We start from the raw sequence: 21,781 nt of genomic DNA, 5'->3' as shown, positions 1-21,781 counted from the left end.
TTTGGGAAAGTACATAAAAAAGATCATTTGCCATTAATGGAAAAAATGCAGTGATCTTCTGAAGACTACGTGCCAGAATTATCCAATGCCTGACATCCAACAGCCGATGATGGATTGATCAATGTTCTCTAGTGGTGTCGGGAGTTGAAATGTAATATTGCAACACACCTAAGTGCGACAGCCTGCGGGCGCTTTAGTTTCTTCTGTTCTGTATTTTGTTATTGTGATGTTCGGGATAATATAAGCAACCATTCTTATCATTTAGCATATCATCTGCAGGGTATTCAAAATATTTTATTTATTACTATGATGCCGACAAAAGTAACGAAATAACGATACATAAATGATGTTAACAGGAAGCAAGTAGATATTGGGGGAGGGAGGGGCTGACTGAGATCAAGGATGCAAAGCAAATTTTATAGGGTGTTTGGGGGTATGCTCCCCGGTAAAATCTTGAAAAGTAGATTTCCTGAAATGCAAGTTCCTGCATTCTACACATACATTTCATATCTGCCTTAAAGAGGCATTCCTGAATTTGCTGCATTGTAAGATGTTTCCAAATAATAAAATAGTTCTACGATTAAACTTACATATTAAATATATTTTCTTGTTTAGAATATCAGTGTCTGTATATTCAATGTGTTTCTGGTCGTCTTAATATTTGTAAGAAGCCCAAACTGGATTTTGTCTTCATATCTTACAATGGAGTATCCTTTTAACCAATAAAGGTCTCCAAACGACTTTACTTTGAAAGTTGCCCAGCGTTCTAAAAACAAAAACGACTTGCATTAGATTGCGTTGTTTTATTTAAGGGAATTTATTATGAGGTCATGCAAATTTAGTTCCCCTTCAGAAAGACATAACGTAATATACCACCCATACGTCAATAGAATATTGAATGGAATTATACTTGCTTACACAAATTACAAAAACACGTTATATTAATCTTGAGTCTGTTTTGTCAAGACACAATACTTCCGTTGCAAAAACCTTTACAACAAATCAAATATAACACTGGGACAATTTTGACCAGCTTTAATTTTTCTAGGTAAAAATACATGTTTGTATCCTCTTTTACTGTTACTGAAATTGGAACTTTCTTTTTCGTAGATGCTACTCACAGTTATCAGCATATATAAGTCTTTAGCAATAGAAAGTGTGAACTGTTTAATAGATAAATTTCAGTATCTCAACAAAAAGCTTCTTCCAAATAAGCACTCGGTCCACAATCACCACTGGGTGTGTTATTGTGTAGTTGTAAATGAATCCTCCATTGACAGAAAACTGTAATCAGAAGAAAAAATAACAGTTGAAACAACAACAATAATAATAATGATAATGTTTATAATGATGATGATGATAATAATAATAAGGAATTATCAGAGGCATATTCATATGAAAACTCATTTATGAAATGCATTCGTTACTACAATTCATAATGATTTCTAATGCTACAATGTGACTGGTCGACGGCGCCTATATATGTTGCACCAACACGAGGTTTATATTAAGCAATAACTTATTCCACTTGACCGACTGGTGTTTCTGAATAAAAATGTTTAAGTGAAAATCAAGGAAACCCATAATGAATGAATGAATGAATGAATGTTTAACGACACCCCAGCACGAAAAATACATCGGCTATTGGGTGTCAAACTATGGTAATGCAAGCAAATAAAGTGATGATCAACATCAATACCAAAATTCAAGATTTAAATAAAAACAGTGTGTAAAGAACTGTGCAAAAACACAAATATCACAGATAGATACTGACTTTTACTCAACATTTCAATTTTGTGCTGTATTGGCCATTATCAAAGAGAATATTACACCCCTGCACCACGGTGAGGTTACAGCAGGGGGGAAACCCATAAAGGCTTTCACATACTGTAACCAGTTTAACTTTGACAGAGAATGTATGCGTGACCTCGTGGTTATCCATTATATATATATATATATATATATATATATATATATATATATATATATATATATATATATATATATATATATATATATATATGTATATGTATATGTGTGTATGTATTTATGTATGTATGTATATATATATATATATATATATATATATATATATTGTTGCGGCCCAAGGTCTCAAAATAGTGTTTTTGGTGGGGGTTTTTATACTTAATGGAGTGTGTGTGAGTTGTTTATTATGGTTAAAAGCTGCTGTGTTCTGATGATGGACTATAATGGTGGTTTGAATTGAATTCGGGGCACGATGGAATTTTCTAAAAGTGAGTACTGTTCTCTTTAATAAAATAATAATAAGTGATTGATAATGTTTTATACACAAATAATCATAATTGTTATTTATCTTAATATTTTATTAGTATTATTAAGTCATTTTTGATGTTCTTCATATGTTTAGAAACAGTTTAAAGATTATAAACAAAATAGGCTAATTTATTTGTCGTAGACTATACATTTTTGTTTACATTAGTGATGCGAAGAATTAAATATTTTTGTATGTATAAATTCAAAGAGAACAGTATCTCCACGTTAAAATGTAGGATTTAAATTAAGAAATATTTATTATTAATCAGAAGTTATTCTAGAATTAATTAGATTTTAATTGTGAATTTAAACCGTGTTTGGTATTTTGACGTCGCCTGCCGACGTGTCTTCGGAGAAACTCGGAAAGAAATGACGTAATGTTCGTTGACGTCATGTTATATGACGTAATCCACCCGGCTCTTAGGGTATAAAAGGCGGGACACCAAATTAATCGGGGGTTTGCGCTTCCAGCAGACCCCGAAGACTGAAGACAGCAACAACAGATTGGAAACCAGGATTTATTCGTGGGAAGCATAGGTCGAAGAGTGCACTTTGCGTTAGGAAACGCAGTAACCTACATTGCGTCCAGTGCATGTAGAGAACGCAGTGCCGTGCGTTTTACTGAGTGCACTTTGCGTTAGGAAACGCAGTGACCTACATTGCGCCCAGTGCATGTAGAGAACGCAGTACCGTGCGTTTATTGGGAACGCATTGCGCTAGGAAACGCAGTGACCTACATTGCGCCCAAAGCATGTAGAGAACGCAGTACCGTGCGTTTATTGGGAACGCATTGCGCTAGGAAACGCAGTGACCTACATTGCGCCCAAAGCATGTAGAGAACGCAGTACCGTGCGTTTATTGGGAACGCATTGCGTTAAGAGACGCATAGCCCGAGTACTCTGACTGTAAGAGAGCTAGACGGACATTTGGACATAAACACGCTCCCATTACAGTCAGAGACCAACCTATGTCTTTTTTTGGCAATTCCTGACTACCAAAAGGTAGGCAACGAGTCCCACTCTAATACCACAACAATCCTATGTTTGACGTCAAATACCTTTACATCAATCATTTTCGAGTTAAGTGATACAAAAAAATCCACATATTAATCACTAATACACTTACTACAGAAAGAAACCCGACAGCACCCACATTCAGCTACGCTTCGTGACAGTCTGTCGCAACAATTGCAAAGCTCGGCGATCTATTTCGAGACGTAGACCACGTGATCGCGCACTGGGCGATTCCGCCTTGTGCAGCAGTTACAGGGGCCGTCTCATATCAAGCGAAGTTACAACATGGAAGAGTTGGCTAATGCCGTTTTGGATGAATTTGGATTTCATTACGTCATTAAACCAAAACAATTACACATTATTGATTCCATTTTGAATTTGAAGGATACATTTGGGGTGTTATCGACAGGATACGGCAAAAGTATGTGCTACGTACTGCCTCCTCTTATGAGATGACCCCTGTAACTGCTGTACAAGGCGGAATCGCCCAGTCTCGAAATAGATTGCCGAGCTTTGCAATTGTAGCGACGGAGTGTCACGAAGCGTAGCTGAATGTGGGTGCTGTCGGGTTTCTTTCTGTAGTAAGTGTATTAGTGATTAATATGTGGATTTTTTTGTATCACTTAACTCGAAAATGATTGATGTAAAGGTATTTGACGTCAAACATAGGATTGTTGTGGTATTAGAGCGGGACTCGTTGCCTACCGTTTGGTAGTCAGGAATTGCCAAAAAAAGACATAGGTTGGTCTCTGACTGTAATGAGAGCGTGTTTATGTCCAAATGTCCGTCTAGCTCTCTTACAGTCAGAGTACTCGGGCTAAGAGACGCAGTGATCTACATTGAGTAAGGAAAGAACGCACTGCGTTAGAAAACGCAGCCATCCTAGATTTCGTCCAGATAGCGAACACTGTGTTAGCAGAGAACGCACTGCATTTGAAACGCGGGACAGAACGCATTGCGTTAGGAAACGCGGTAGAACAAGATTACGTACAATTAGTGCGCACTGCATTAGGAGAGAATTGTGGAAGTTATAAATACTGAGTTTTGGAATACTAGTATATAGACGAAGTGGAGCTAGGGAGTGGCCAAAGATAGGCGCAGGGGTAAAGCGCGGCGTCGCACCAGTAAGTCGCAGGGTTCTTTGAAACGCCACTGACTTCCACTCATCTTATTTTGGGATCAGGGTTGCACATGATATATAGAATTGATGCTGTGCTGTTATAACACTAACTTCCTGAAGGTGGTTTAATCCCCGAGGATCTGCCTTCCATACGTTAACTGTATCGACCGACACGGATTAAGAGGTGCTAGGGAGTGGCCCAAGATAGGCGCAGGGGTAAGGCGCGGCGTCGCACCAGTAAGTCGCAGGGTTATCTGGGAAGCCACTGACGACCCCTTGACGTACACTTGATTCGGATTGAGGATTGGAAGGCCGTCTCCATTCTGTTCATTGCTGACTGCCCCTAGACAGATGAAATTTAGAGGTGCGGTACTTCCGTAAGGGACCAACGGATTGGATATCCACTTTAGCGGACCCGAGGGACAACGGCTTGACCACAGGGCGCCTACTAGGCGTTGCCTACTCTCTCTTCAGCTCTGCAGTGATTATCTACTACACAGGCCTCGTGTGGACCGACAGTACCTCTGGATCCGCCCTACCGACTGACAGCCCCGACCCAATTGTACAGATGAATACACACGCGACCAGTGGGTGTTCAAGATCCAAGTTACGGTGTTGTTTAGACGCTACCAGTGTAATTTTCCGGTTCGAGTTTTAGTGTGTGGTGCATATTCTCGTGCACATTGTTGGAACGCAGAGTAACAAGACCGTTGTGTCAGATTGTTAAAGAGACATCATCGCGATTCGCGTTCGATCGTTGATTACTGTGAACTACACAATATTCAGTTTTTTGACATAAAAGAGTTGTTTTCTTTACATTTAACTGGTTTGTTGTATTGTACTTGTGTTACAGTTTTACGGGATAGCTTTAATAGCTAGAAGGTTCTGGGGAATAAAATAAGCGAACCTTAACCTTTCTAAGACCCTGGAGGGAACGTTTCCAGCTCGGACACGTTTTACTACTACTGTTTGGTGACGGGGCGAAAGGCAATTGTGCGGCGCCTCACGCTACCACTAATTGGCATCGTGCAATTGGAGTGAACCCCGCTACAAAAATTGGTGGCAGCGGTGGGATTGCTTGAATTTGGATTTCTGAAGATTGAACCTACAGGAAAATTAGAAAAAATGGGATCACAAGAATACAGAACTTGTTTTTGAACTTTACGTGTTCAGACATGTCAGGCGACGAAGGTGTTAAAGCACCTAGATTTAGAATGACCACTAGAAGTCAGGACCGAACAGACTGGCCTACGGTGGAATCTATTACTATCGGTGAGAACGATGGAGAGGCCAGAGCTTCGTCAGACTGTGACGGAACATGCTCTTATCTTTTCGCCTGTGGCGATGTTAATTGTTTTAGAGGGCCGTGTGCAACTTGGTTACGTAATACCTCCGCGCGACCGTACCCCCTAATACACATTTAGACCAGGTGTGGAGGCCATGTGGCCAGTAGTTACGTAATACCTCCGATAGTGCGGTTTACGACCTGGTATTTCTAGCGAACTGGCGACAGTAAGTTTGACCATCTAAGAAAAAAATACCGTCTCTGGGAGTTGTGGGAATATCACATGATAGGTGAGGTACCGCGTTGTGCCCCCAGGCGATATTCGCTGTCTCTCAGATGTTTGAATAAATAGCTAGGATTTTAGATATATCGAGGAGAAACATTGGAAGTATCCAGGGGAAACGGACGTCGTCCACTGAACGATCTATATAAGTTCAGTCCGGACATGGTAAATATATTTTTCTGCTCTGTTGTATAACCTTGATGTGATTGATGTGACTTTAAATATGTTAATACTGTATTATACCAATATTATTTAGACAGTGTTTCCGGTAATCTGACGAAGTAAATTGTAGGCTTCACTGTCTGATATTTTATACGAGTATTTGGTAATATAAATTTAGCCGGTAATCCTAGAGGACCTAGGTAAACTGTAGGTTATTGTCTTTATTGTGATAGGTACCAGTATTAATTCTGTATTACAAGGTTACTGAATGAGTAGTTAAAGGTTAATTAAAAATTAACCAGTTAGGAATAGAGTTGTAATTCCTTTATTAATTAAGTTCCCCTGGCAGCGTTTCTCAATTATCACACGTGTGTGTGTATCACGGTGAAGTGATTAGAATAGATCTAATAGATATACAGTTAGGATAATCGTGTTTTATTCAGTTACGGGTATTATAGGATCCCCGTGACACAGACACTGAAATAGAACGGCCAGATGGGAAGGCCGAGCTAAGACGTAAACGCGAAATACCGGCCAGGGCAGTACCACACTTGTCTGCGGGGACTTAGATGCTTTCTGTGGGACACAATGAACGTTCATTTGATAGGGTGTTAAATGAGCCCCAGAATGGCGAAGAAGGAAACTATATATCACACAACGTAAGTGAAGCCAGGGATGAAGTGGCTTCACTTCAAAGACATATGGATCGTTTGCAAGCGTCTAGCGATAATTACCGCTTTCCTTGGGGGGCGAGTACACATACTGATTATGGAGATGAGTTCCGAGCACCACAACGGGGATTTGGCTCAGTTCTAAGACCCAATATACCAAGAATACCGGCTCGAACAGGAAAATATTAGTACATCCCTCAACATATGATGGATCAGCTCCTTGGATTGATTTTATAACTCATTTTGAGGCATGCGCAGAGTTGAATGATTGGGGTTATGAGGAGAAAGCATATATACTAAAACGCAAAAGAAACGCAGGTTCTCATTAAATTGGATATAAAATATTAAAAAAACAAAACGAAATGAAGATTTCAACATTTATTTTGGAGCTACACCAATTCGGCACACATTGGTGTTGGAAATGTTTGATTGAATTCCTTTTTGGCTATTGTTTCATGTCATAAAGTAGGGTGGGGGTCCATGTTAAAAATGTGAAAGAGACGACCTGTAGCATTGTCAAAGTCAGTATCGCGTGTGACCACCCTGGGCATTCAAACAGGCAGTGCAACGTCTCCTCATTGAGTTGACAAGCCGTTGAAAGAATGCCTGAGGGAGTGAGTTCCATTCATGGACCAATGCTGCCTCCAGCGCCTGCATATTCTGAGGTTGTCCGCGAGCCTGAAGGCGACGTCCGATTTCATCCCAGACGTGTTCGATAGGCGCCATGTCCGGTGATAAGGCTGGCCACGGCAACGTTGGGATGTTGTGCTGAGCCAGCAACGCCTGTGTTGCCCTGGCAGTGTGCGGCCTGGCATTGTCTTGCTGCAGCAAGCGCACACGTGGGTGAGCGGCAAAGAAGGGAACGACGTGATTGTTGATGACGTCATTTTGGTACACGGCGGCATTAACGCGTTGTCTGAACACATGAAGTTGTGTTCTGTGGTTGAATGAGAACCCACCCCACACCATCACACTACCCCCGCCCCATCGGTCGGCCTGCAGAACGCAGCAGTCGGAGTAACGTTCATGTCGACGTCGCCATACTCGGATTCGGCCATCAGCGTTGGAAAGATTGTAACGGCTCTCATCAGTAAACAGAACTTGTTGCCACTGGCCACGTCGCCATCTTTGATGTTGTTGCGCCCACTGTTGACGTTGTTGGCGGTGCCGAGGGGTCAATATTGGTCCCACATAAGGACGGCGGTTACGGAGTCCTGCTGCCCTCAGACGGCGTCGGACGGTATCGGCGGACACTGGACCACGTGGACCACGCACCTGGTGAGCGGTGTTAGCTGCTGGCAGCATCTGATTCCTAAGGTGGATCACCCGGATGTACCGGTCTAGGGCTGCGGTTGTCACCCTCGGGCGGCCGGTGCGTGGTCGATCGTTCACAGATCCAGTGATTTGGTGACGTTGAGAAAGGCGTGCGATTGTCGAAACATGACATCCCAATTGTCTGGCTACAGCAGTACGGGTCTGTCCGGCTTGCAACATCCCGATGGCCATCCCTCGCTGGAGTTGCGTCAGTCGCGGCATTTTTAAAATGTGATTCTGTTGTCTGTCACTACTCAAATTGAATTTATGCGATTAAATCCAGGTGTGTAGGCTTTATAAGCATTTCAATGAGTGTGTTTGCACTGGATTCATGATACGGATGATCCAGCACGTGCAAACAACGTGTTTTGAGAATTCGTGACGTCACACAGGTAATGAAATTGACACGCAGGTGGGACTGCGGTGTGGGTGTGTGCCATGTCCTTTAACACAGTTGAGGTTCAATTCCACCAAAGATACTGCTTTACAAAGTGCAATTCTTTCGCATTTTCAGGACCTGCGTTTCTTTTGCGTTTTAGTATATATATATATATATATATATATATATATATATATATATAAAACCCTGTACATTTTAAATTACATCATCAGTCATTTTCGAGAAATCACTGCGAAAAAGAACGAAATAAATAATGCTCGTACTCTCTTAGTCCAAGATAACAGGTATATGTAAATTCATAGAACCAGTGGTGGATTGCTTTTACAGTTTGAAAGTAGACAATATATTTATATATGAGGTAAAATAATTTCAGGACTATTTACGACATTTTTGCGTCAAGGTTGTGGGCACTATTCGTAACAAGAACTCGTATGAGTTTTCTTGCTGACCCAAAACCAAGTGTGGCAGTAACTATATTTTAGCCACTACATAGCAGTGCTGCAGGTTATTATTTTTGTTTTAAATATTCCTTGCCTTTTCAAAGACTGGAAAACAGTATGTTCTACTCTTGACAACTGTAGCATGTTTTGTGCACGGGTTCTCACAGCTAAGCTTTTCAGGACATTTCATTTCATCTTATTTTGTGTGCTTGTATCCAATTAAGGTTCACGCACGCTATCCTGGGCTGACACCTCAGCTATCTGGGCTATCTGTCCAGGACTGTGGGTTAGTTGTTAGTGGCTAGTGAGAGAGAAAATGGTGTAGTGGCCATTGAGCACTTAAGAACTCGCTCTGGGTTGGAGCCGGTACCGGGCTGCGAACCCTGTACCTACCAGCCTGTAGTCAGATGGCTTAACCACTGCGCCACCGAGGCCGGTTTCCAGGAAAAGCAGGTGGGTGCACAAGCATGCGGTTGGTTCATACACGGACGTAGCTGGCGTGTCCTCTAGCGTTATTCTGTTATGTGACATTAACGCTAGACGACACACGAGCCAAGACCTGGATACATTTTGTTTTTAAGGTTTAGGACAAAATCTTCATAAGAATACATTCATAGCACCCACCTCCACTGATTTAATCCTAGATTCACCCTGAGATATTTATCACTTATTATTTAGACAATTATCACAAAGTAGCATTACCGTAAACGTGCTGTTTTGGTAGGCTATCCTAAGCTCGAAGGGACTATTAACTGTAAATGGGAAAATGTCAGTGTTGACGTAAATGCCGTGTTTTCTTTCCCAGACGCCAGATACAAGGCTGTTGAAAACCAGATGTTTGGCATCTAACCGCGCACTAAATACCACATACAGGTCCTTTGACGTTCCAATATTAACACGAACTCTGAAAAATAATTAACTTATCATTTACAAGAAACGCATAAATTACATTTTAATAGTGACACATTTTTTGTTTCTGGCCTTGCTTAGATATGGGTTCTGTGGTATTTGTTTTGTTCATATACTGCATTCATACTAACCAATTTAACTTTGATATTTTCAAGAATATGCACCATCACCATCATATTTGCCCTGTTTGTTTCGTGTGTTAAATATACTTTAACACTACAAATTAACAAGAGAAAATGATGATGGACGTTTTAACCACAACATATCAGTCTGAAACGTTTGTCTGATGACCTCACATCATCAACTCGCATTAATATGACGCCATACTCCCTTGGCGGAGGAATTTAGCTCAGTCCGTTGAGTGCTAGCTTGAGGTGCTTGCATCACAGGTATCCAACAACCTCAGTGGATCCATTCAGCTGAATTGTTTTTCTCGTTCTAACCAGTGCATCATAACTGGACAAAAGCCGTGGTATGTGATCTCATGTCCACAGGAAAGTGCATATAAAATATCCCTTTCTGCATTAGAAACAAATGTAGCGCATTTCCTCGAATGACTACGAGTCAGAATTACAAAATGTTTGACACCCTATAGCCGATGATTAATTAATCAATGTGCTCCTGTGGTGTCGTTAAACAAAACTAACTTTAACCATACTCCCTTTGTTAGCACAGTCGTCATAATAGCTCATGAATGATAACAATACATTTCACAGCTGTCTTTTATACTTAAGAGTGGAAACATTTCGATTACATCCTGAACATTTTTTGCAATTTCTTCGTAAAATCACAGGAAATGTTGTATTTAACAACGCACTCAACACATTTTATTTACGGTTATATGGCGTCGGATAAAACCACAGTGTCAGGAGCTGTGGGGCGAAGTATAATATATTATATAAATCAAGCAGAGCCTCGCTGCATTCGCCATTCTAACCTTCGCAGGATAAAGCCGATATCTTACGACAGTAACCAGTTTTATTTCACACACACACACACACACATTAGTACATACGAAATTATTCATATTAGTACATACAGAATTATTAGGAGAAATCAAGTTTTGGCTACTACAAACATGTGGACAACACTGACGATACAGCCATTGATACTCTAAACATGAAAAGGGTTCTGTGCTATAAGTAAATGAAACTGATAATAGTAGTTAAAAATTCCTTACAGTTTCTTGACTGGTTCTGGTATGCCATTCAAAACCATTTCCCAACCATCATTTATTGGCTCAGGAAGCATTGCCACCAAATCCTTGGCCAGGCCTGGAACAGTCTGAATGAAAACATTACATCTGTTTTACTTTGTTTCAAATATTATTATTTTTATTATCATTCGTCTGTTCATTAATTAATTCACTGACTGTTCTGATTTAATCGTTTGTTCATTAAAGTGTGTGTGTGTGTGTGTGTGTGTGTGTGTGTGTGTGTGTGTGTGTGTGTGTGTTTGTGTGTGTGTGTGTGTGTGTGTCGAATAACGTTATCTTATGTTAAGAGAATTCTGGAAAGAATTTCTTTATTACAATTTAAGACAGGTATATTGAGTACACTGTTTCTAAACGGAACTCAGATCAGTGCAGTAATTTCGAAAATGTTAATTGACACTAGGTATAATACAGAACAATTTTGATTACATATTAAATTAGATATAATGATTTATTAGAAATCATGAAAGTTTCAGCCACAATTCAGGTTTTAATGTTTATTACAATCCAGGTCTCCGTTATGAAGGGGTCCAACCTAAACCGTTGACACGTGCTTGAACTTCGTATACCACTACCAAAATGGCGGATAAAGCTCGCTTCCATACACGACGGTGAGTACATTTTGTCTTCCAGCTGCATGCTGAATACCTTTCTGATTAAAATAATATTGCGGTACGGCTCTAGAATGAATACTCTATCCATCTGTTTACGTAATTCTCGATTTTGTTCAACTAAAAAAAAGCTATTGAAGAAAAACCTCGTTGTTTTGACGGTCAAAATAAACATGATCAAAATATTTGGTGTTATTTTAATGAAATAAGTTATATTTATATACTTTAAAACTGTCATGATGAAAGCTTGTACACCCTGGGAGCTAAATTATTCAAATATGTTTTTTGGAAAGTCATTTTATAATTGCTCATTCAAGACATTTCTTATAGTTTAGGCACATCTTCGTCTGCTCCCCCGGGTTTAAGCCAAGATTTCGTTTACTTCAAAAAATTATATTTGAAATTGTACCCCTAAAATATCGTGATTATATTTTTCAACTTAAGGTGTGTTTGTTTTGTTTTTTCAGTAATGGGGAGATACAAAAAGAGGCCAGTTAAATTAGGCCTTTACCAATTACGAAAGAGGAAAGTTGTTTCCCGTCTTGACACTTAGAAGATCCAGTTCTGGCAAAAGGCTGTGTAATCGTCGTACCTCAGACTTTACAAATTGCACAAATAAATGTTTCCTCAATCCATTTAAGAAAGCATCTTCCATATCAAAACCTATGGATGTAAATCCTGCATCCAACAAGGCATTTCCAACACCAGCACAGCAGAGATCATCACAAAAGAAAGGAGAAAAGCGATTTTGGAAGACGTTGTTATTCGCATCTCAGAGTGTAAATGACAGTGATGATAATCATACATTTCAAGTGTCAGATGAACCGTCCCTTGACGCAGATATGTAAACTGATGATATAACAGAAACAATGTCACTCTTCAGAAGCAGTGTGGGGGGGGGGGGGGGGGGGGGGGGGGGGTCCACAAAACAAACCTACAAAACATTTCCTATGTATAATTTTAAGATACGCTAAAATGGCACTGTCTCGGTAATTCATCCTGCATGAGGTATTTTAACGCCAACAAGGACTTGTTTTGGACAGGAACAATTTTTTTTGAAGTTCTAAAAAAGTGCTGGGACTCCGCGACAACGTCGTGGTCTTCGAGAACATGAAGGAAAATGTGAAAGTGTCCCGTTCATGCTACGTCCGCGCCACGTCCTTTGCTAAGTTCCTGTTGCGTTGGCAGAGTTTCCACTGAGTTCTACGTGCGCGCAGGACATGGTGCGTGCGGCGTTTGAAGGTTTACCGCTACGTTCGCGCAGATTGAGACTCGTAGCTACGTCTATACTGTATCTCTCCGGACGTCCGCCACGTCACTATAAATGGTCCTGCAGGTTGACACCTTTGGTGAGTTCTGAAAAGAACTCTGGTTTGTTGCCATTACTGTGGGAGTCTGATTATTCTGTTTTACCATGACACAGATCCAGCTTCAAGTACTCCCTCTGCTTTTTTGCTGGTATGGTGTCCCTGTTTGGTCCTCTCACTATATCAAGGTCCTGCATATTGATAGTTTCTCTCCACATGCCTGCGATGAGATTATGTTCGTCATCTTTCATGTCAAGTTGGGCATTCTGCGATGCAGCGTATCTTCTTCTCATAAGATTGTGAAGACACACACAAGTCTCAAAGATGAGTCTGACTGTATTTGGACCTTGCATCATTGTGGTGAGTAGTAGCTGCCACCGCTGAGCAAGTATGCCAAATCCATTATCGACCACTCGCCTCCCTCTGGATATTCTGTAGTTGGCTATTAACTCCTCTTCAGTCAGACCTCTGTGGGAGAATGGCTTCATTAGGTAGGTTCTCAGCCCAAAGGCATCATCGTCCAACAGGACGTACGGCATGTCTCGATCGTCATTGGGCATAGGATCTGGATCTGGGAAGCCAATAGTTTCATCTTACAAACACTACCATTAATTCTGACGCATTGTAAATATGTGCATCAGACATCGATCCGTGTCCACCAACTTCAATACACACAAACTTGTAGTCTGCATCGACCAAAGCCATTAGCACCACAGAGAAGAAACCCTTGTAATTAAAATACAAGGAGCCAGAGCCGGGTGGCTTTCTGACAGCAACATGTTTTCCATCAGTGGCGGCACTGGCATGTGGGACATTCCATCTCTTCAGGAATTCATCAGCAAGTGGACGCCATCCATCTGGTGTTACTGGACAGGAGATTACTTCACCTTTCAATATATCAACAATGGCCTGGCAGACTTCTGGTATGAACACGGAACATGGGTTGCGGGCAACTCTGAAGTCATACTGGAGGGTTGAATACGTGTCACCAGATGCTAAGTGGCGTATAGTTGCAGCGAGTTTCAAGCCTGGTTCCAATGCTTTCCTGTAGTTGGTGTCTTCTTTGGTAATTCTAGGACCAACTCTATTCAGCAGTTCATCAAACATCTCAGGACGCATTCTCAGGAAATTGAAGAATGACTGTTGATCTTCCGTCCTCGTCTCAGCCAGCAGTCGGTCATAATGGCCATATAGAAGTCGTCTTTCGGCATGCAGCCAAGGCCGCACCCAGCAAGATCTTCTTTGCTAGTAAACTTTCTGATAATTCTTTGTTTGTGTTATATTATTGTAGCTAGTTTTGGTCATATATACATGACTTCTAAACATTGGTTCAGTAAAATTTGACCCGTGACAAACGCAAAAATCTTGAACACAGTGATCAAATGGCGATCTTTTTTTCTTTTTATTCCACCAACATTTTTGCTGCAGATAAGCAGATATTAAAGTGATATATAATGAGGTATCTAAAATACTTGTCTCCAAAAATCCCTAGAGCGGGGAGGGTTTAGGTCTCTGGCCCATGGACTGTAGGGTTTGAATTTGACGTCATTCCCATTGAAAAAGACATCGCGTCACATATTCTAATCTTTAGTCATTTGAATATCTGGTAATGGCTGACTGGAAGTTGCATATACAGTTTACACAAACGCACTGTATTCAGCTTGAGATTATATGATAAAGAGATTATTACCCTCGTGTGTTTCGGTATCGTCAATATCATATATTAGGAATAAAAATAATGTATTATTTGTTTGGTTCATGCAAGTATGGACCGAAAAAACGATGTGCACACTGTATGACTCCACTTAGCGCGTCTTTCAAAAGTTTATATGCATACATAACTGAATTTATTTTGTTTAGCTTTAAACACGCCTGTAGTATTGTTTGTGTAAACTTCATTGATACCTATGTCGCGTAAGAATGCAAACTTTCATTCACTATTATTTGAATCCCATGATTTTTTGTAAATGACGTCATTTGAATTTTGATAAGCGACGCCATTTCCTCTAGCTGCTGTGCATTTTTACGGAACATTTAGTTATATTGGAAGAAATTGTCCTATTCGTGTTTAGTTTTATATTTTGTGAATGTGAATGAAGGGAACGTGTCTAACATTTATGCTGTCGGTGGAACCGTTTAATTTTCGCCAACACCTGGAGAACAAGTTACAGGCATGAAGTTTCGTACATGATTTCTTTGGCCACTGGCCGAGTCTCATGTCATGACTGGCGAAGAGGGGTTTTTTTTCTTTTTCTTTTTTTTAATATATCAATGCGTATAGATCTACATGTCTACTCTGCTATAGCATTTTCCATGAATTTATCTTATACTTTTTTTATTGCTTTTGTAGCTTTCACGTTTGTTTTCTTCAAACTATCTAAATATGATTGCCTGAATAATCCGGCTTGTTGCACAAAAGTAGTGCGAGTCAGTGACGGAGGGGGGGGGGGGGGGGGGTAGTAGGCGTGGCATGTTTTTCGGTTCATCAAGATAAGAACCAAAAAAGTAAGCACCTCTGGTCAATCAGATTGCCGTAAAATGTATAGACGCAAGGAAAATTTAATTATATATATCTATATCTATATATATATATATATATATATATAATATATATATATATATGTATGTGTGTGTGTGTGTGTATGTATATATATATATGTATGTATGTATATATATATATGTATATAAGTTGTCAAATTATGAAAGTATGTGATCGGACAAATATCACATACTTTGATTACATTGGATGGTTAAGCTACCTATTATATCACATATAAATATACATATATATATATATATATATATATATATATATATATATATATATATATATATATATATATATATATGTATTCAAACTTAATGGATGCCATTTTGAAAAAAAAGATAAATGCATAATTACACAGGAGGGTTATGTAATTAAATGTGATATTTCGTGTCAATGCTGACCTCACAACAATCATCACCATACCTACCCCCTAAAACCAAATTCGACGTCCTGAGTTGCAACTACTTGTAGGTTAGTTCTTGGGTTAGTTTGGGTTTGGGTTTTTAATACCCAATTCGCAAAAAACACCACGAAAATATAGGAATCTAAATAAAACGTTTAACTGTACACTCCTCTGTATTGATGACCTTATATCATTGAATAATAGTTGGATTACTGATTACCGTCTATTGATTTACCCACAGAAGTTAAAAATAAAAGAAACGTCTAAGGGTATTCAGTTTCCTACCTCGATCTGTACATAGAGATTCAAAGTGACACTGGTGTTCATGCCAAAGGGGACAACTTCAACTTTCCAATAGTCAGTTTTCCCTTAATGGCAAGCAATATACCTTCGCTCCAGCGTTTAGTGTCTGCATATCACAACTTTTAATATACCTTAGGGCATGCTCATTGTATGCAGTTTGGCACAGAAGTTATGACTCAGTTGTGACTTACGGATCCCTGCCAAAACAGTCATAATATCAGGTGTTCGCGAAAAGTGAGTATATCCTGCACCACCAGTGGCACACTTTATGAGTTCCACTACCACAGCTGTCACGTCCGCCACTGTATCTAAAACAACTGAAAATAAATGTGCAAATGTTCGTGACTGTTCGGTTTAAAAAGCAATATAAACAGAACAGTCGTTCATGTAGTCGTTTATCCATCGAAATTAAGGCTGATATGTAGTGGGTGCGCAGGATAGCGTGCATGAACCGTAACTGGATATAAACACGAATATAATTATAGACTAGAACAACAAACAAACAGTGGATATTAACTAAAACGTATTTCGTAAAGTGGTCTGTGAAAAACGTTTTAGAACTAGTTTCAGTAGGAACATATCCATATACACGTAATTACTTTTTAATAATAATAATAAAATAAGATCACCCAATTTCTCCACTCCACCTGTAGACATTGTCCATCGGGTCCTGCCCACATCCCAGATGATTGACAGACCGCTGAATCGTCGTTACCAAAGAACTGAAAGAGCTCGTCACACTCGACTGTTCCTCGGTTGCCGACCGTGGTCGAGTTTGACACGAGAGAACCATTCTTTACGTCAAGAACTCCGCAGTCGACTGAAACAGACATACTGGTATTTAATTAATACATTGTTTACTACTTTTCTTAATGTACTGGTATACTTTTAATTTTATAATTTGTTTCCTGTTAAAAAAAAATGTTTTCCTGAAATTAAATTAAACTTTAAATTAATAAAACAATATGTAATTAAGTTACAGACGAATATACGTCTTCAAATGGATGTGAAATACTTAACATGTTTGTTTTTATATATTTCAGCAAATGAACCAATGGATTTGGAGTCATTGATTAGATGTCGAAAATGAGATTCTGAAGACAAACTATTAAACAAATTACATTGCATCTTGATATTGAGAACAGAATGATAGAAATAATAGAACAGTTTTAACTGATATGCGAAAGTAAAACTGGGGCAGGGGATGAAAGACCCTCTCTTTGAGAAAAAAGAAAATGTTAGGAAATATTTTTATAATAAATATTAAACAAATTATGCGAACTGCAATCTGTGGTTTAGTTTCATGTTAAACTAGTGTAATATATAATTTTGCCTTTTTGTTTTTACATACATTTTTTGTTTTTATTAAATTTTTATTATGTATAATTATTATTGTTCTGTAGGCATGGGTTGTCTTATAATAGCACTATTTGTTATCTGCCTATGCATCTAGAACAGATAAATCTTTGTGAGTACATTTTGTGCTGACAGTAGGATAACTAATGGGGGTGAGATTGGGTTGTGGGGGCCAGAAGCTTCAAGTTTGATTCCCCACAGTTGTTGCCACAACACCAGAGTTTATAATTTATTTAAACATTGTATTGTACTGGTTTAATTGGCAAATATTTTACAGGCTGTCCAGCGATCCTACTTTTTCGTACTTTTTGGTCTTTGTCCTATTTTTCCTACTTTTTCTTCAAAATACCTAGTTTTTCTTACTTGTTTTTTTTTTAATGCAGCGAATTGCTTTTAAAGTGTGCATATTCCTTGTGTTATTATAAACGTCAACAATTATGGGATTTTTTTAATATTTTTTTTTATTGATTTTTTGGCAGCAAGATATATCTCCCAATTTGTGGCACCATATAATCACCATATAACATTTTAAAATATAATCTCAACATATTAAAATTACACCCTCAAAGCTGACATATTTTCCAATGATTAACATGATTATAATGTACAATGTGTATGTATGACTTCAGAATCTATAACACATTATGGAAAACTTTTTTCCAATATGTATTCCAGGGTAAAATGGCTCTACTCTCTGCCCCCATAAACTTCGCAATCCACAAACTAAACCACTGCCTGCATAATTTTTGCACAGGCGACTGTATCTTGCTATAGTTTTGTAACCTTTAGTGCATAAAATTATGGTACATTGATAGCATTCCCCCACGCCTTGTATTTTAATGTTACTGCTCACGTCCCCCCCCCCCCCCCCCCCCCCCCCCCCCCCCCCCCTTTTTTTTAAACAAATAATTTAACGCAAATATAAAGACGCTACGGGTTTAAACAAGTCAAGGCCGGGTCGTCGCCGCCTTCTATTCTCATGCTCCTCGGCATATCGGGATTCCATTATAAAAGTTGAACAACAATAATAACAAAAATTAAGATGAAAAATAAGAAGAAAAAAGAAACAAACAAGACATTTTAATTTATCAGTCCTGACAAGAAAAGTTAGCATAGGGTGTTTTAAATGTTTTGGTTGCATTCGACACTCGTCACTTCCGTGTTATTGTGCTTCGATTTACTGAAGTAAAAATGGTTTCATCGATTTAAATCACGTTGTCATCGTAAATGTACCCTGTAGTGAAATACTTGAATGTCTTCTCTTTTTTAATTAAAGGGACATTCCTGAGTTTGCTGCAGTGTAAGATGTTTCCGACTAATAAAATATTTCTACGATAAACGTAAAAGAAAAAGCGTTGAAAGAACGCGCACCAAAATGTAATATGAACTGTGTGTTAAAACTACACTGAATTCACTGAAAATTATAATTAGGTTTGCACAGAAGCAGGACTGGGCGAGTCAGCTATTCGTCAGCAAGAGTCGACAATAATCTAGCTTAACTCTTTCTTGATAAATCACGGATCCCGTTACATAGAGGGGTAGAATACATCACACTACACATTATAAAACCATGACTTAACCTTTAGGTCTATTTTGATAATGTTTTCATTAAACAAGAAAACCGCACAATTATATTTTTCGCCTACCATAAACATTTTCGGTGCATTGTTAATAAAATCCATAGATGTAACTATAAATCACGTTTTACTGAGCTAGGAATTATAGTTTGGGAGAAACTGAACCAGACGCGAAACTTAAATGCTAAAGTTGACGTCGTTCCCTCCGCCTTCGCCGCCCATCGCAAAAGTATTACCTACGGTATATCTGGCCTTTTTACTTGGAGAAGCGAGACAAAATTGCAGAACTTATGAACGTTATAACTTTACGGACCAGGGCCCCGTTCAGCGAAGCGATCTTGGCAATACTATCGTCGTAAATACCTACCATCGCGACCGTAACTTTTTTTCTACGATCGTCAGCTACTAACGTAGATGTCAAATTGCAATTAGATGATAATTTGCTTATTTTTAAAGAAGGATACTAACCGTTTGTGTTAAAATGGATCTAATATATAGAGGATTCGTCACGAGTATTTTTTAATATGGATATCATGGGTAAGTTATAGGATAAATGCCAAATACCTTTTATGGAACTCTGCATTCGATGAAAAACTGTCTAGGCCATACGACCTTCACACGAAAATACGGGAGATAACTCTCATGTCTTATGTCTTATGCATTCGGCTATTATCGCTTAGCAAACAAACTGACAAAGTAACTTTATGGATGTCCGATAGTATGATACCAATGAATACACACAAGATGTTCCGAAAAGTCAGTAACCAATTTATTATATAACTAATTCGCACTTCTTCGCAAATAGATTTTAATCAGTAAAGGGGCACTTATGACTACCGTACGGTTGCTTTGTGGAATGGCTGTAACGTGTATGGTGCCAGTTGTAAAACTCACCTTAAGTCACTACAATTAACCTTAGCTACAATGTTTTCGTTGAACGGTCTGGGCCCCGTTCCACGAAGCGACCTTAGCGCTAAGATCACCATAATCACATAAGGTAATCGAGACGCTTGTTGAGGCCCATTTTGTAATAAACGACCCATTTTGTAATATGTACCCATTTTGTAATAAAAAACGACCCATTTTGTAATATGTACCCATTTTGTAATAAAAAACGACCCATTCTGTAATAAACGTAGGTACCCATTTTGTAATAAAATCGGACCCATTTTGTAATAATAAATAGGTGCCCATTTTATAATTAAAAAAAGGCCCATTCTGTAATAAAGGCTTAAAACGTCAGATTACAACATAGGTGTAGGCCTTTGTTTAATATATACAAAGTGAAATAATATTAAACTTTGTGTTTAGATTTATTTCGATGGTCGATGGTTCGCCTGGGATACGAAATTTCTAACGCTAACCCTATAAATATACATTGTTTTCTTGTTCCAACCAGTGCTATTCGGTTGGGGTATGAAGAACCAAGTATGTTCTACAGCTGTGTATCAAAAATAGTAGCTTGTGTGGGTAGTCTGTATTATAATTATCGGAGCAGCAACAGCTGATTAAAATACTTTGTGATACATTAAAGATTTAATTAATATTAATAAGTGTATTAGTTTGGCATACAAATTATAAGTTAAGGCACTCTCTTGTCTAAAAGCATACTAGTTGTCACTTTTCTTTTATACTGTTTTGTGAATGTAATACTTTTATACATGTAGGGAATTTTTTATTTTATATATTTCATTGTATTATTACCTAACATGAAAACCAAAAGCGTGTAATTGATGAATATAATAATTGAATTCTCTTGTGCGTTTATACATACTGTGTATATATGCTGTGCTGATAAGCTTACTAATATGGAGAATAGTGGTACTTTCGGTGATCATATCACCCTGCAGCGAGCTGCGCAATTGTTCTTTGTGAACATTTTAATATTTTCTAGTCTCGGACCTCATGCAACAACCTTACTATCTCCCTCAACTCATCCAGCATTGCCAACACTCGTTCTTGGTCATATTGCTGAAGGTCACGGGGAACATTACGTCAGTTTAAGTAATTCAGCCGAAATAGTTCATGACACTATGCATCGTTTACAGTCTGACGATGATTCTATATTAGATGATGATCACGAGTATCCTTCTCTTGCAACACATTCGACACCAGTAACTGACGGTGATACGGAATGTCTAATTAGCAACACCGGTATAATTAATGCATCTAACAAAGGGGAGTGCGGTGACGGACAGGCTTTACCAAACGAGATTTTTAAGGAAATCATTATATGGTGTATGTATGATGACTGTCATGCTCGGAACGTTTAATAGGGTATCAACAGGACTTAGAAAACTGACAGAATCTTTCTTACCAGAAATACATATTGACGATTTCTTAGCTGAACGACTGCGTTTATGTGGCGCACTTGAAAAAGTTATAAGTGTTCAGAAATTAATTAGAATTGCGGGTAAAAACAGTGGGCTTGGCCTGAGAATACGACAGTTATTCTCACAAAACCGCAGATGGTACAGTGCCTGGTTGGTTGTTTCCGCGTTATATTTGGGAAATTTATCATAAACGATATATTTTGGAAATGATCGAATTTCTTACATTTTTAAATTCATA

The 21,781-nt window shown here is 38.8% G+C and overlaps 2 protein-coding genes across 2 annotated transcripts; both read right to left on the bottom strand.

Moving 5' to 3' along the window:
- Positions 1-1,054: 1,054 nt before the first annotated feature.
- LOC121370246 lies at positions 1,055-16,592 on the bottom strand. The gene is made up of 4 exons (XM_041495369.1): positions 16,469-16,592; positions 11,073-11,176; positions 9,686-9,887; positions 1,055-1,284 (listed from the first exon to the last, which is right to left on the bottom strand). The coding sequence occupies exons 2-4, from the start codon at positions 11,141-11,143 to the stop codon at positions 1,168-1,170; spliced, it is 390 nt and encodes a 129-aa protein (XP_041351303.1). The 5' UTR covers positions 11,144-11,176; positions 16,469-16,592; the 3' UTR covers positions 1,055-1,167.
- Positions 13,612-14,142, bottom strand: LOC121369767 (putative nuclease HARBI1). Its single transcript, XM_041494826.1, has one exon. It carries the CDS (start codon positions 14,140-14,142, stop codon positions 13,612-13,614), a length of 531 nt encoding a protein of 176 aa, XP_041350760.1.
- Positions 16,593-21,781: the final 5,189 nt, after the last annotated feature.

This window comes from Gigantopelta aegis, chromosome 4 (genome assembly GCF_016097555.1).
Source record: "Gigantopelta aegis isolate Gae_Host chromosome 4, Gae_host_genome, whole genome shotgun sequence".
NCBI lineage: Eukaryota > Metazoa > Mollusca > Gastropoda > Neomphalida > Peltospiridae > Gigantopelta > Gigantopelta aegis.
Note: the sequence above shows the minus strand (reverse complement) of the source record. Positions and strands in the feature narration are given on the sequence as shown.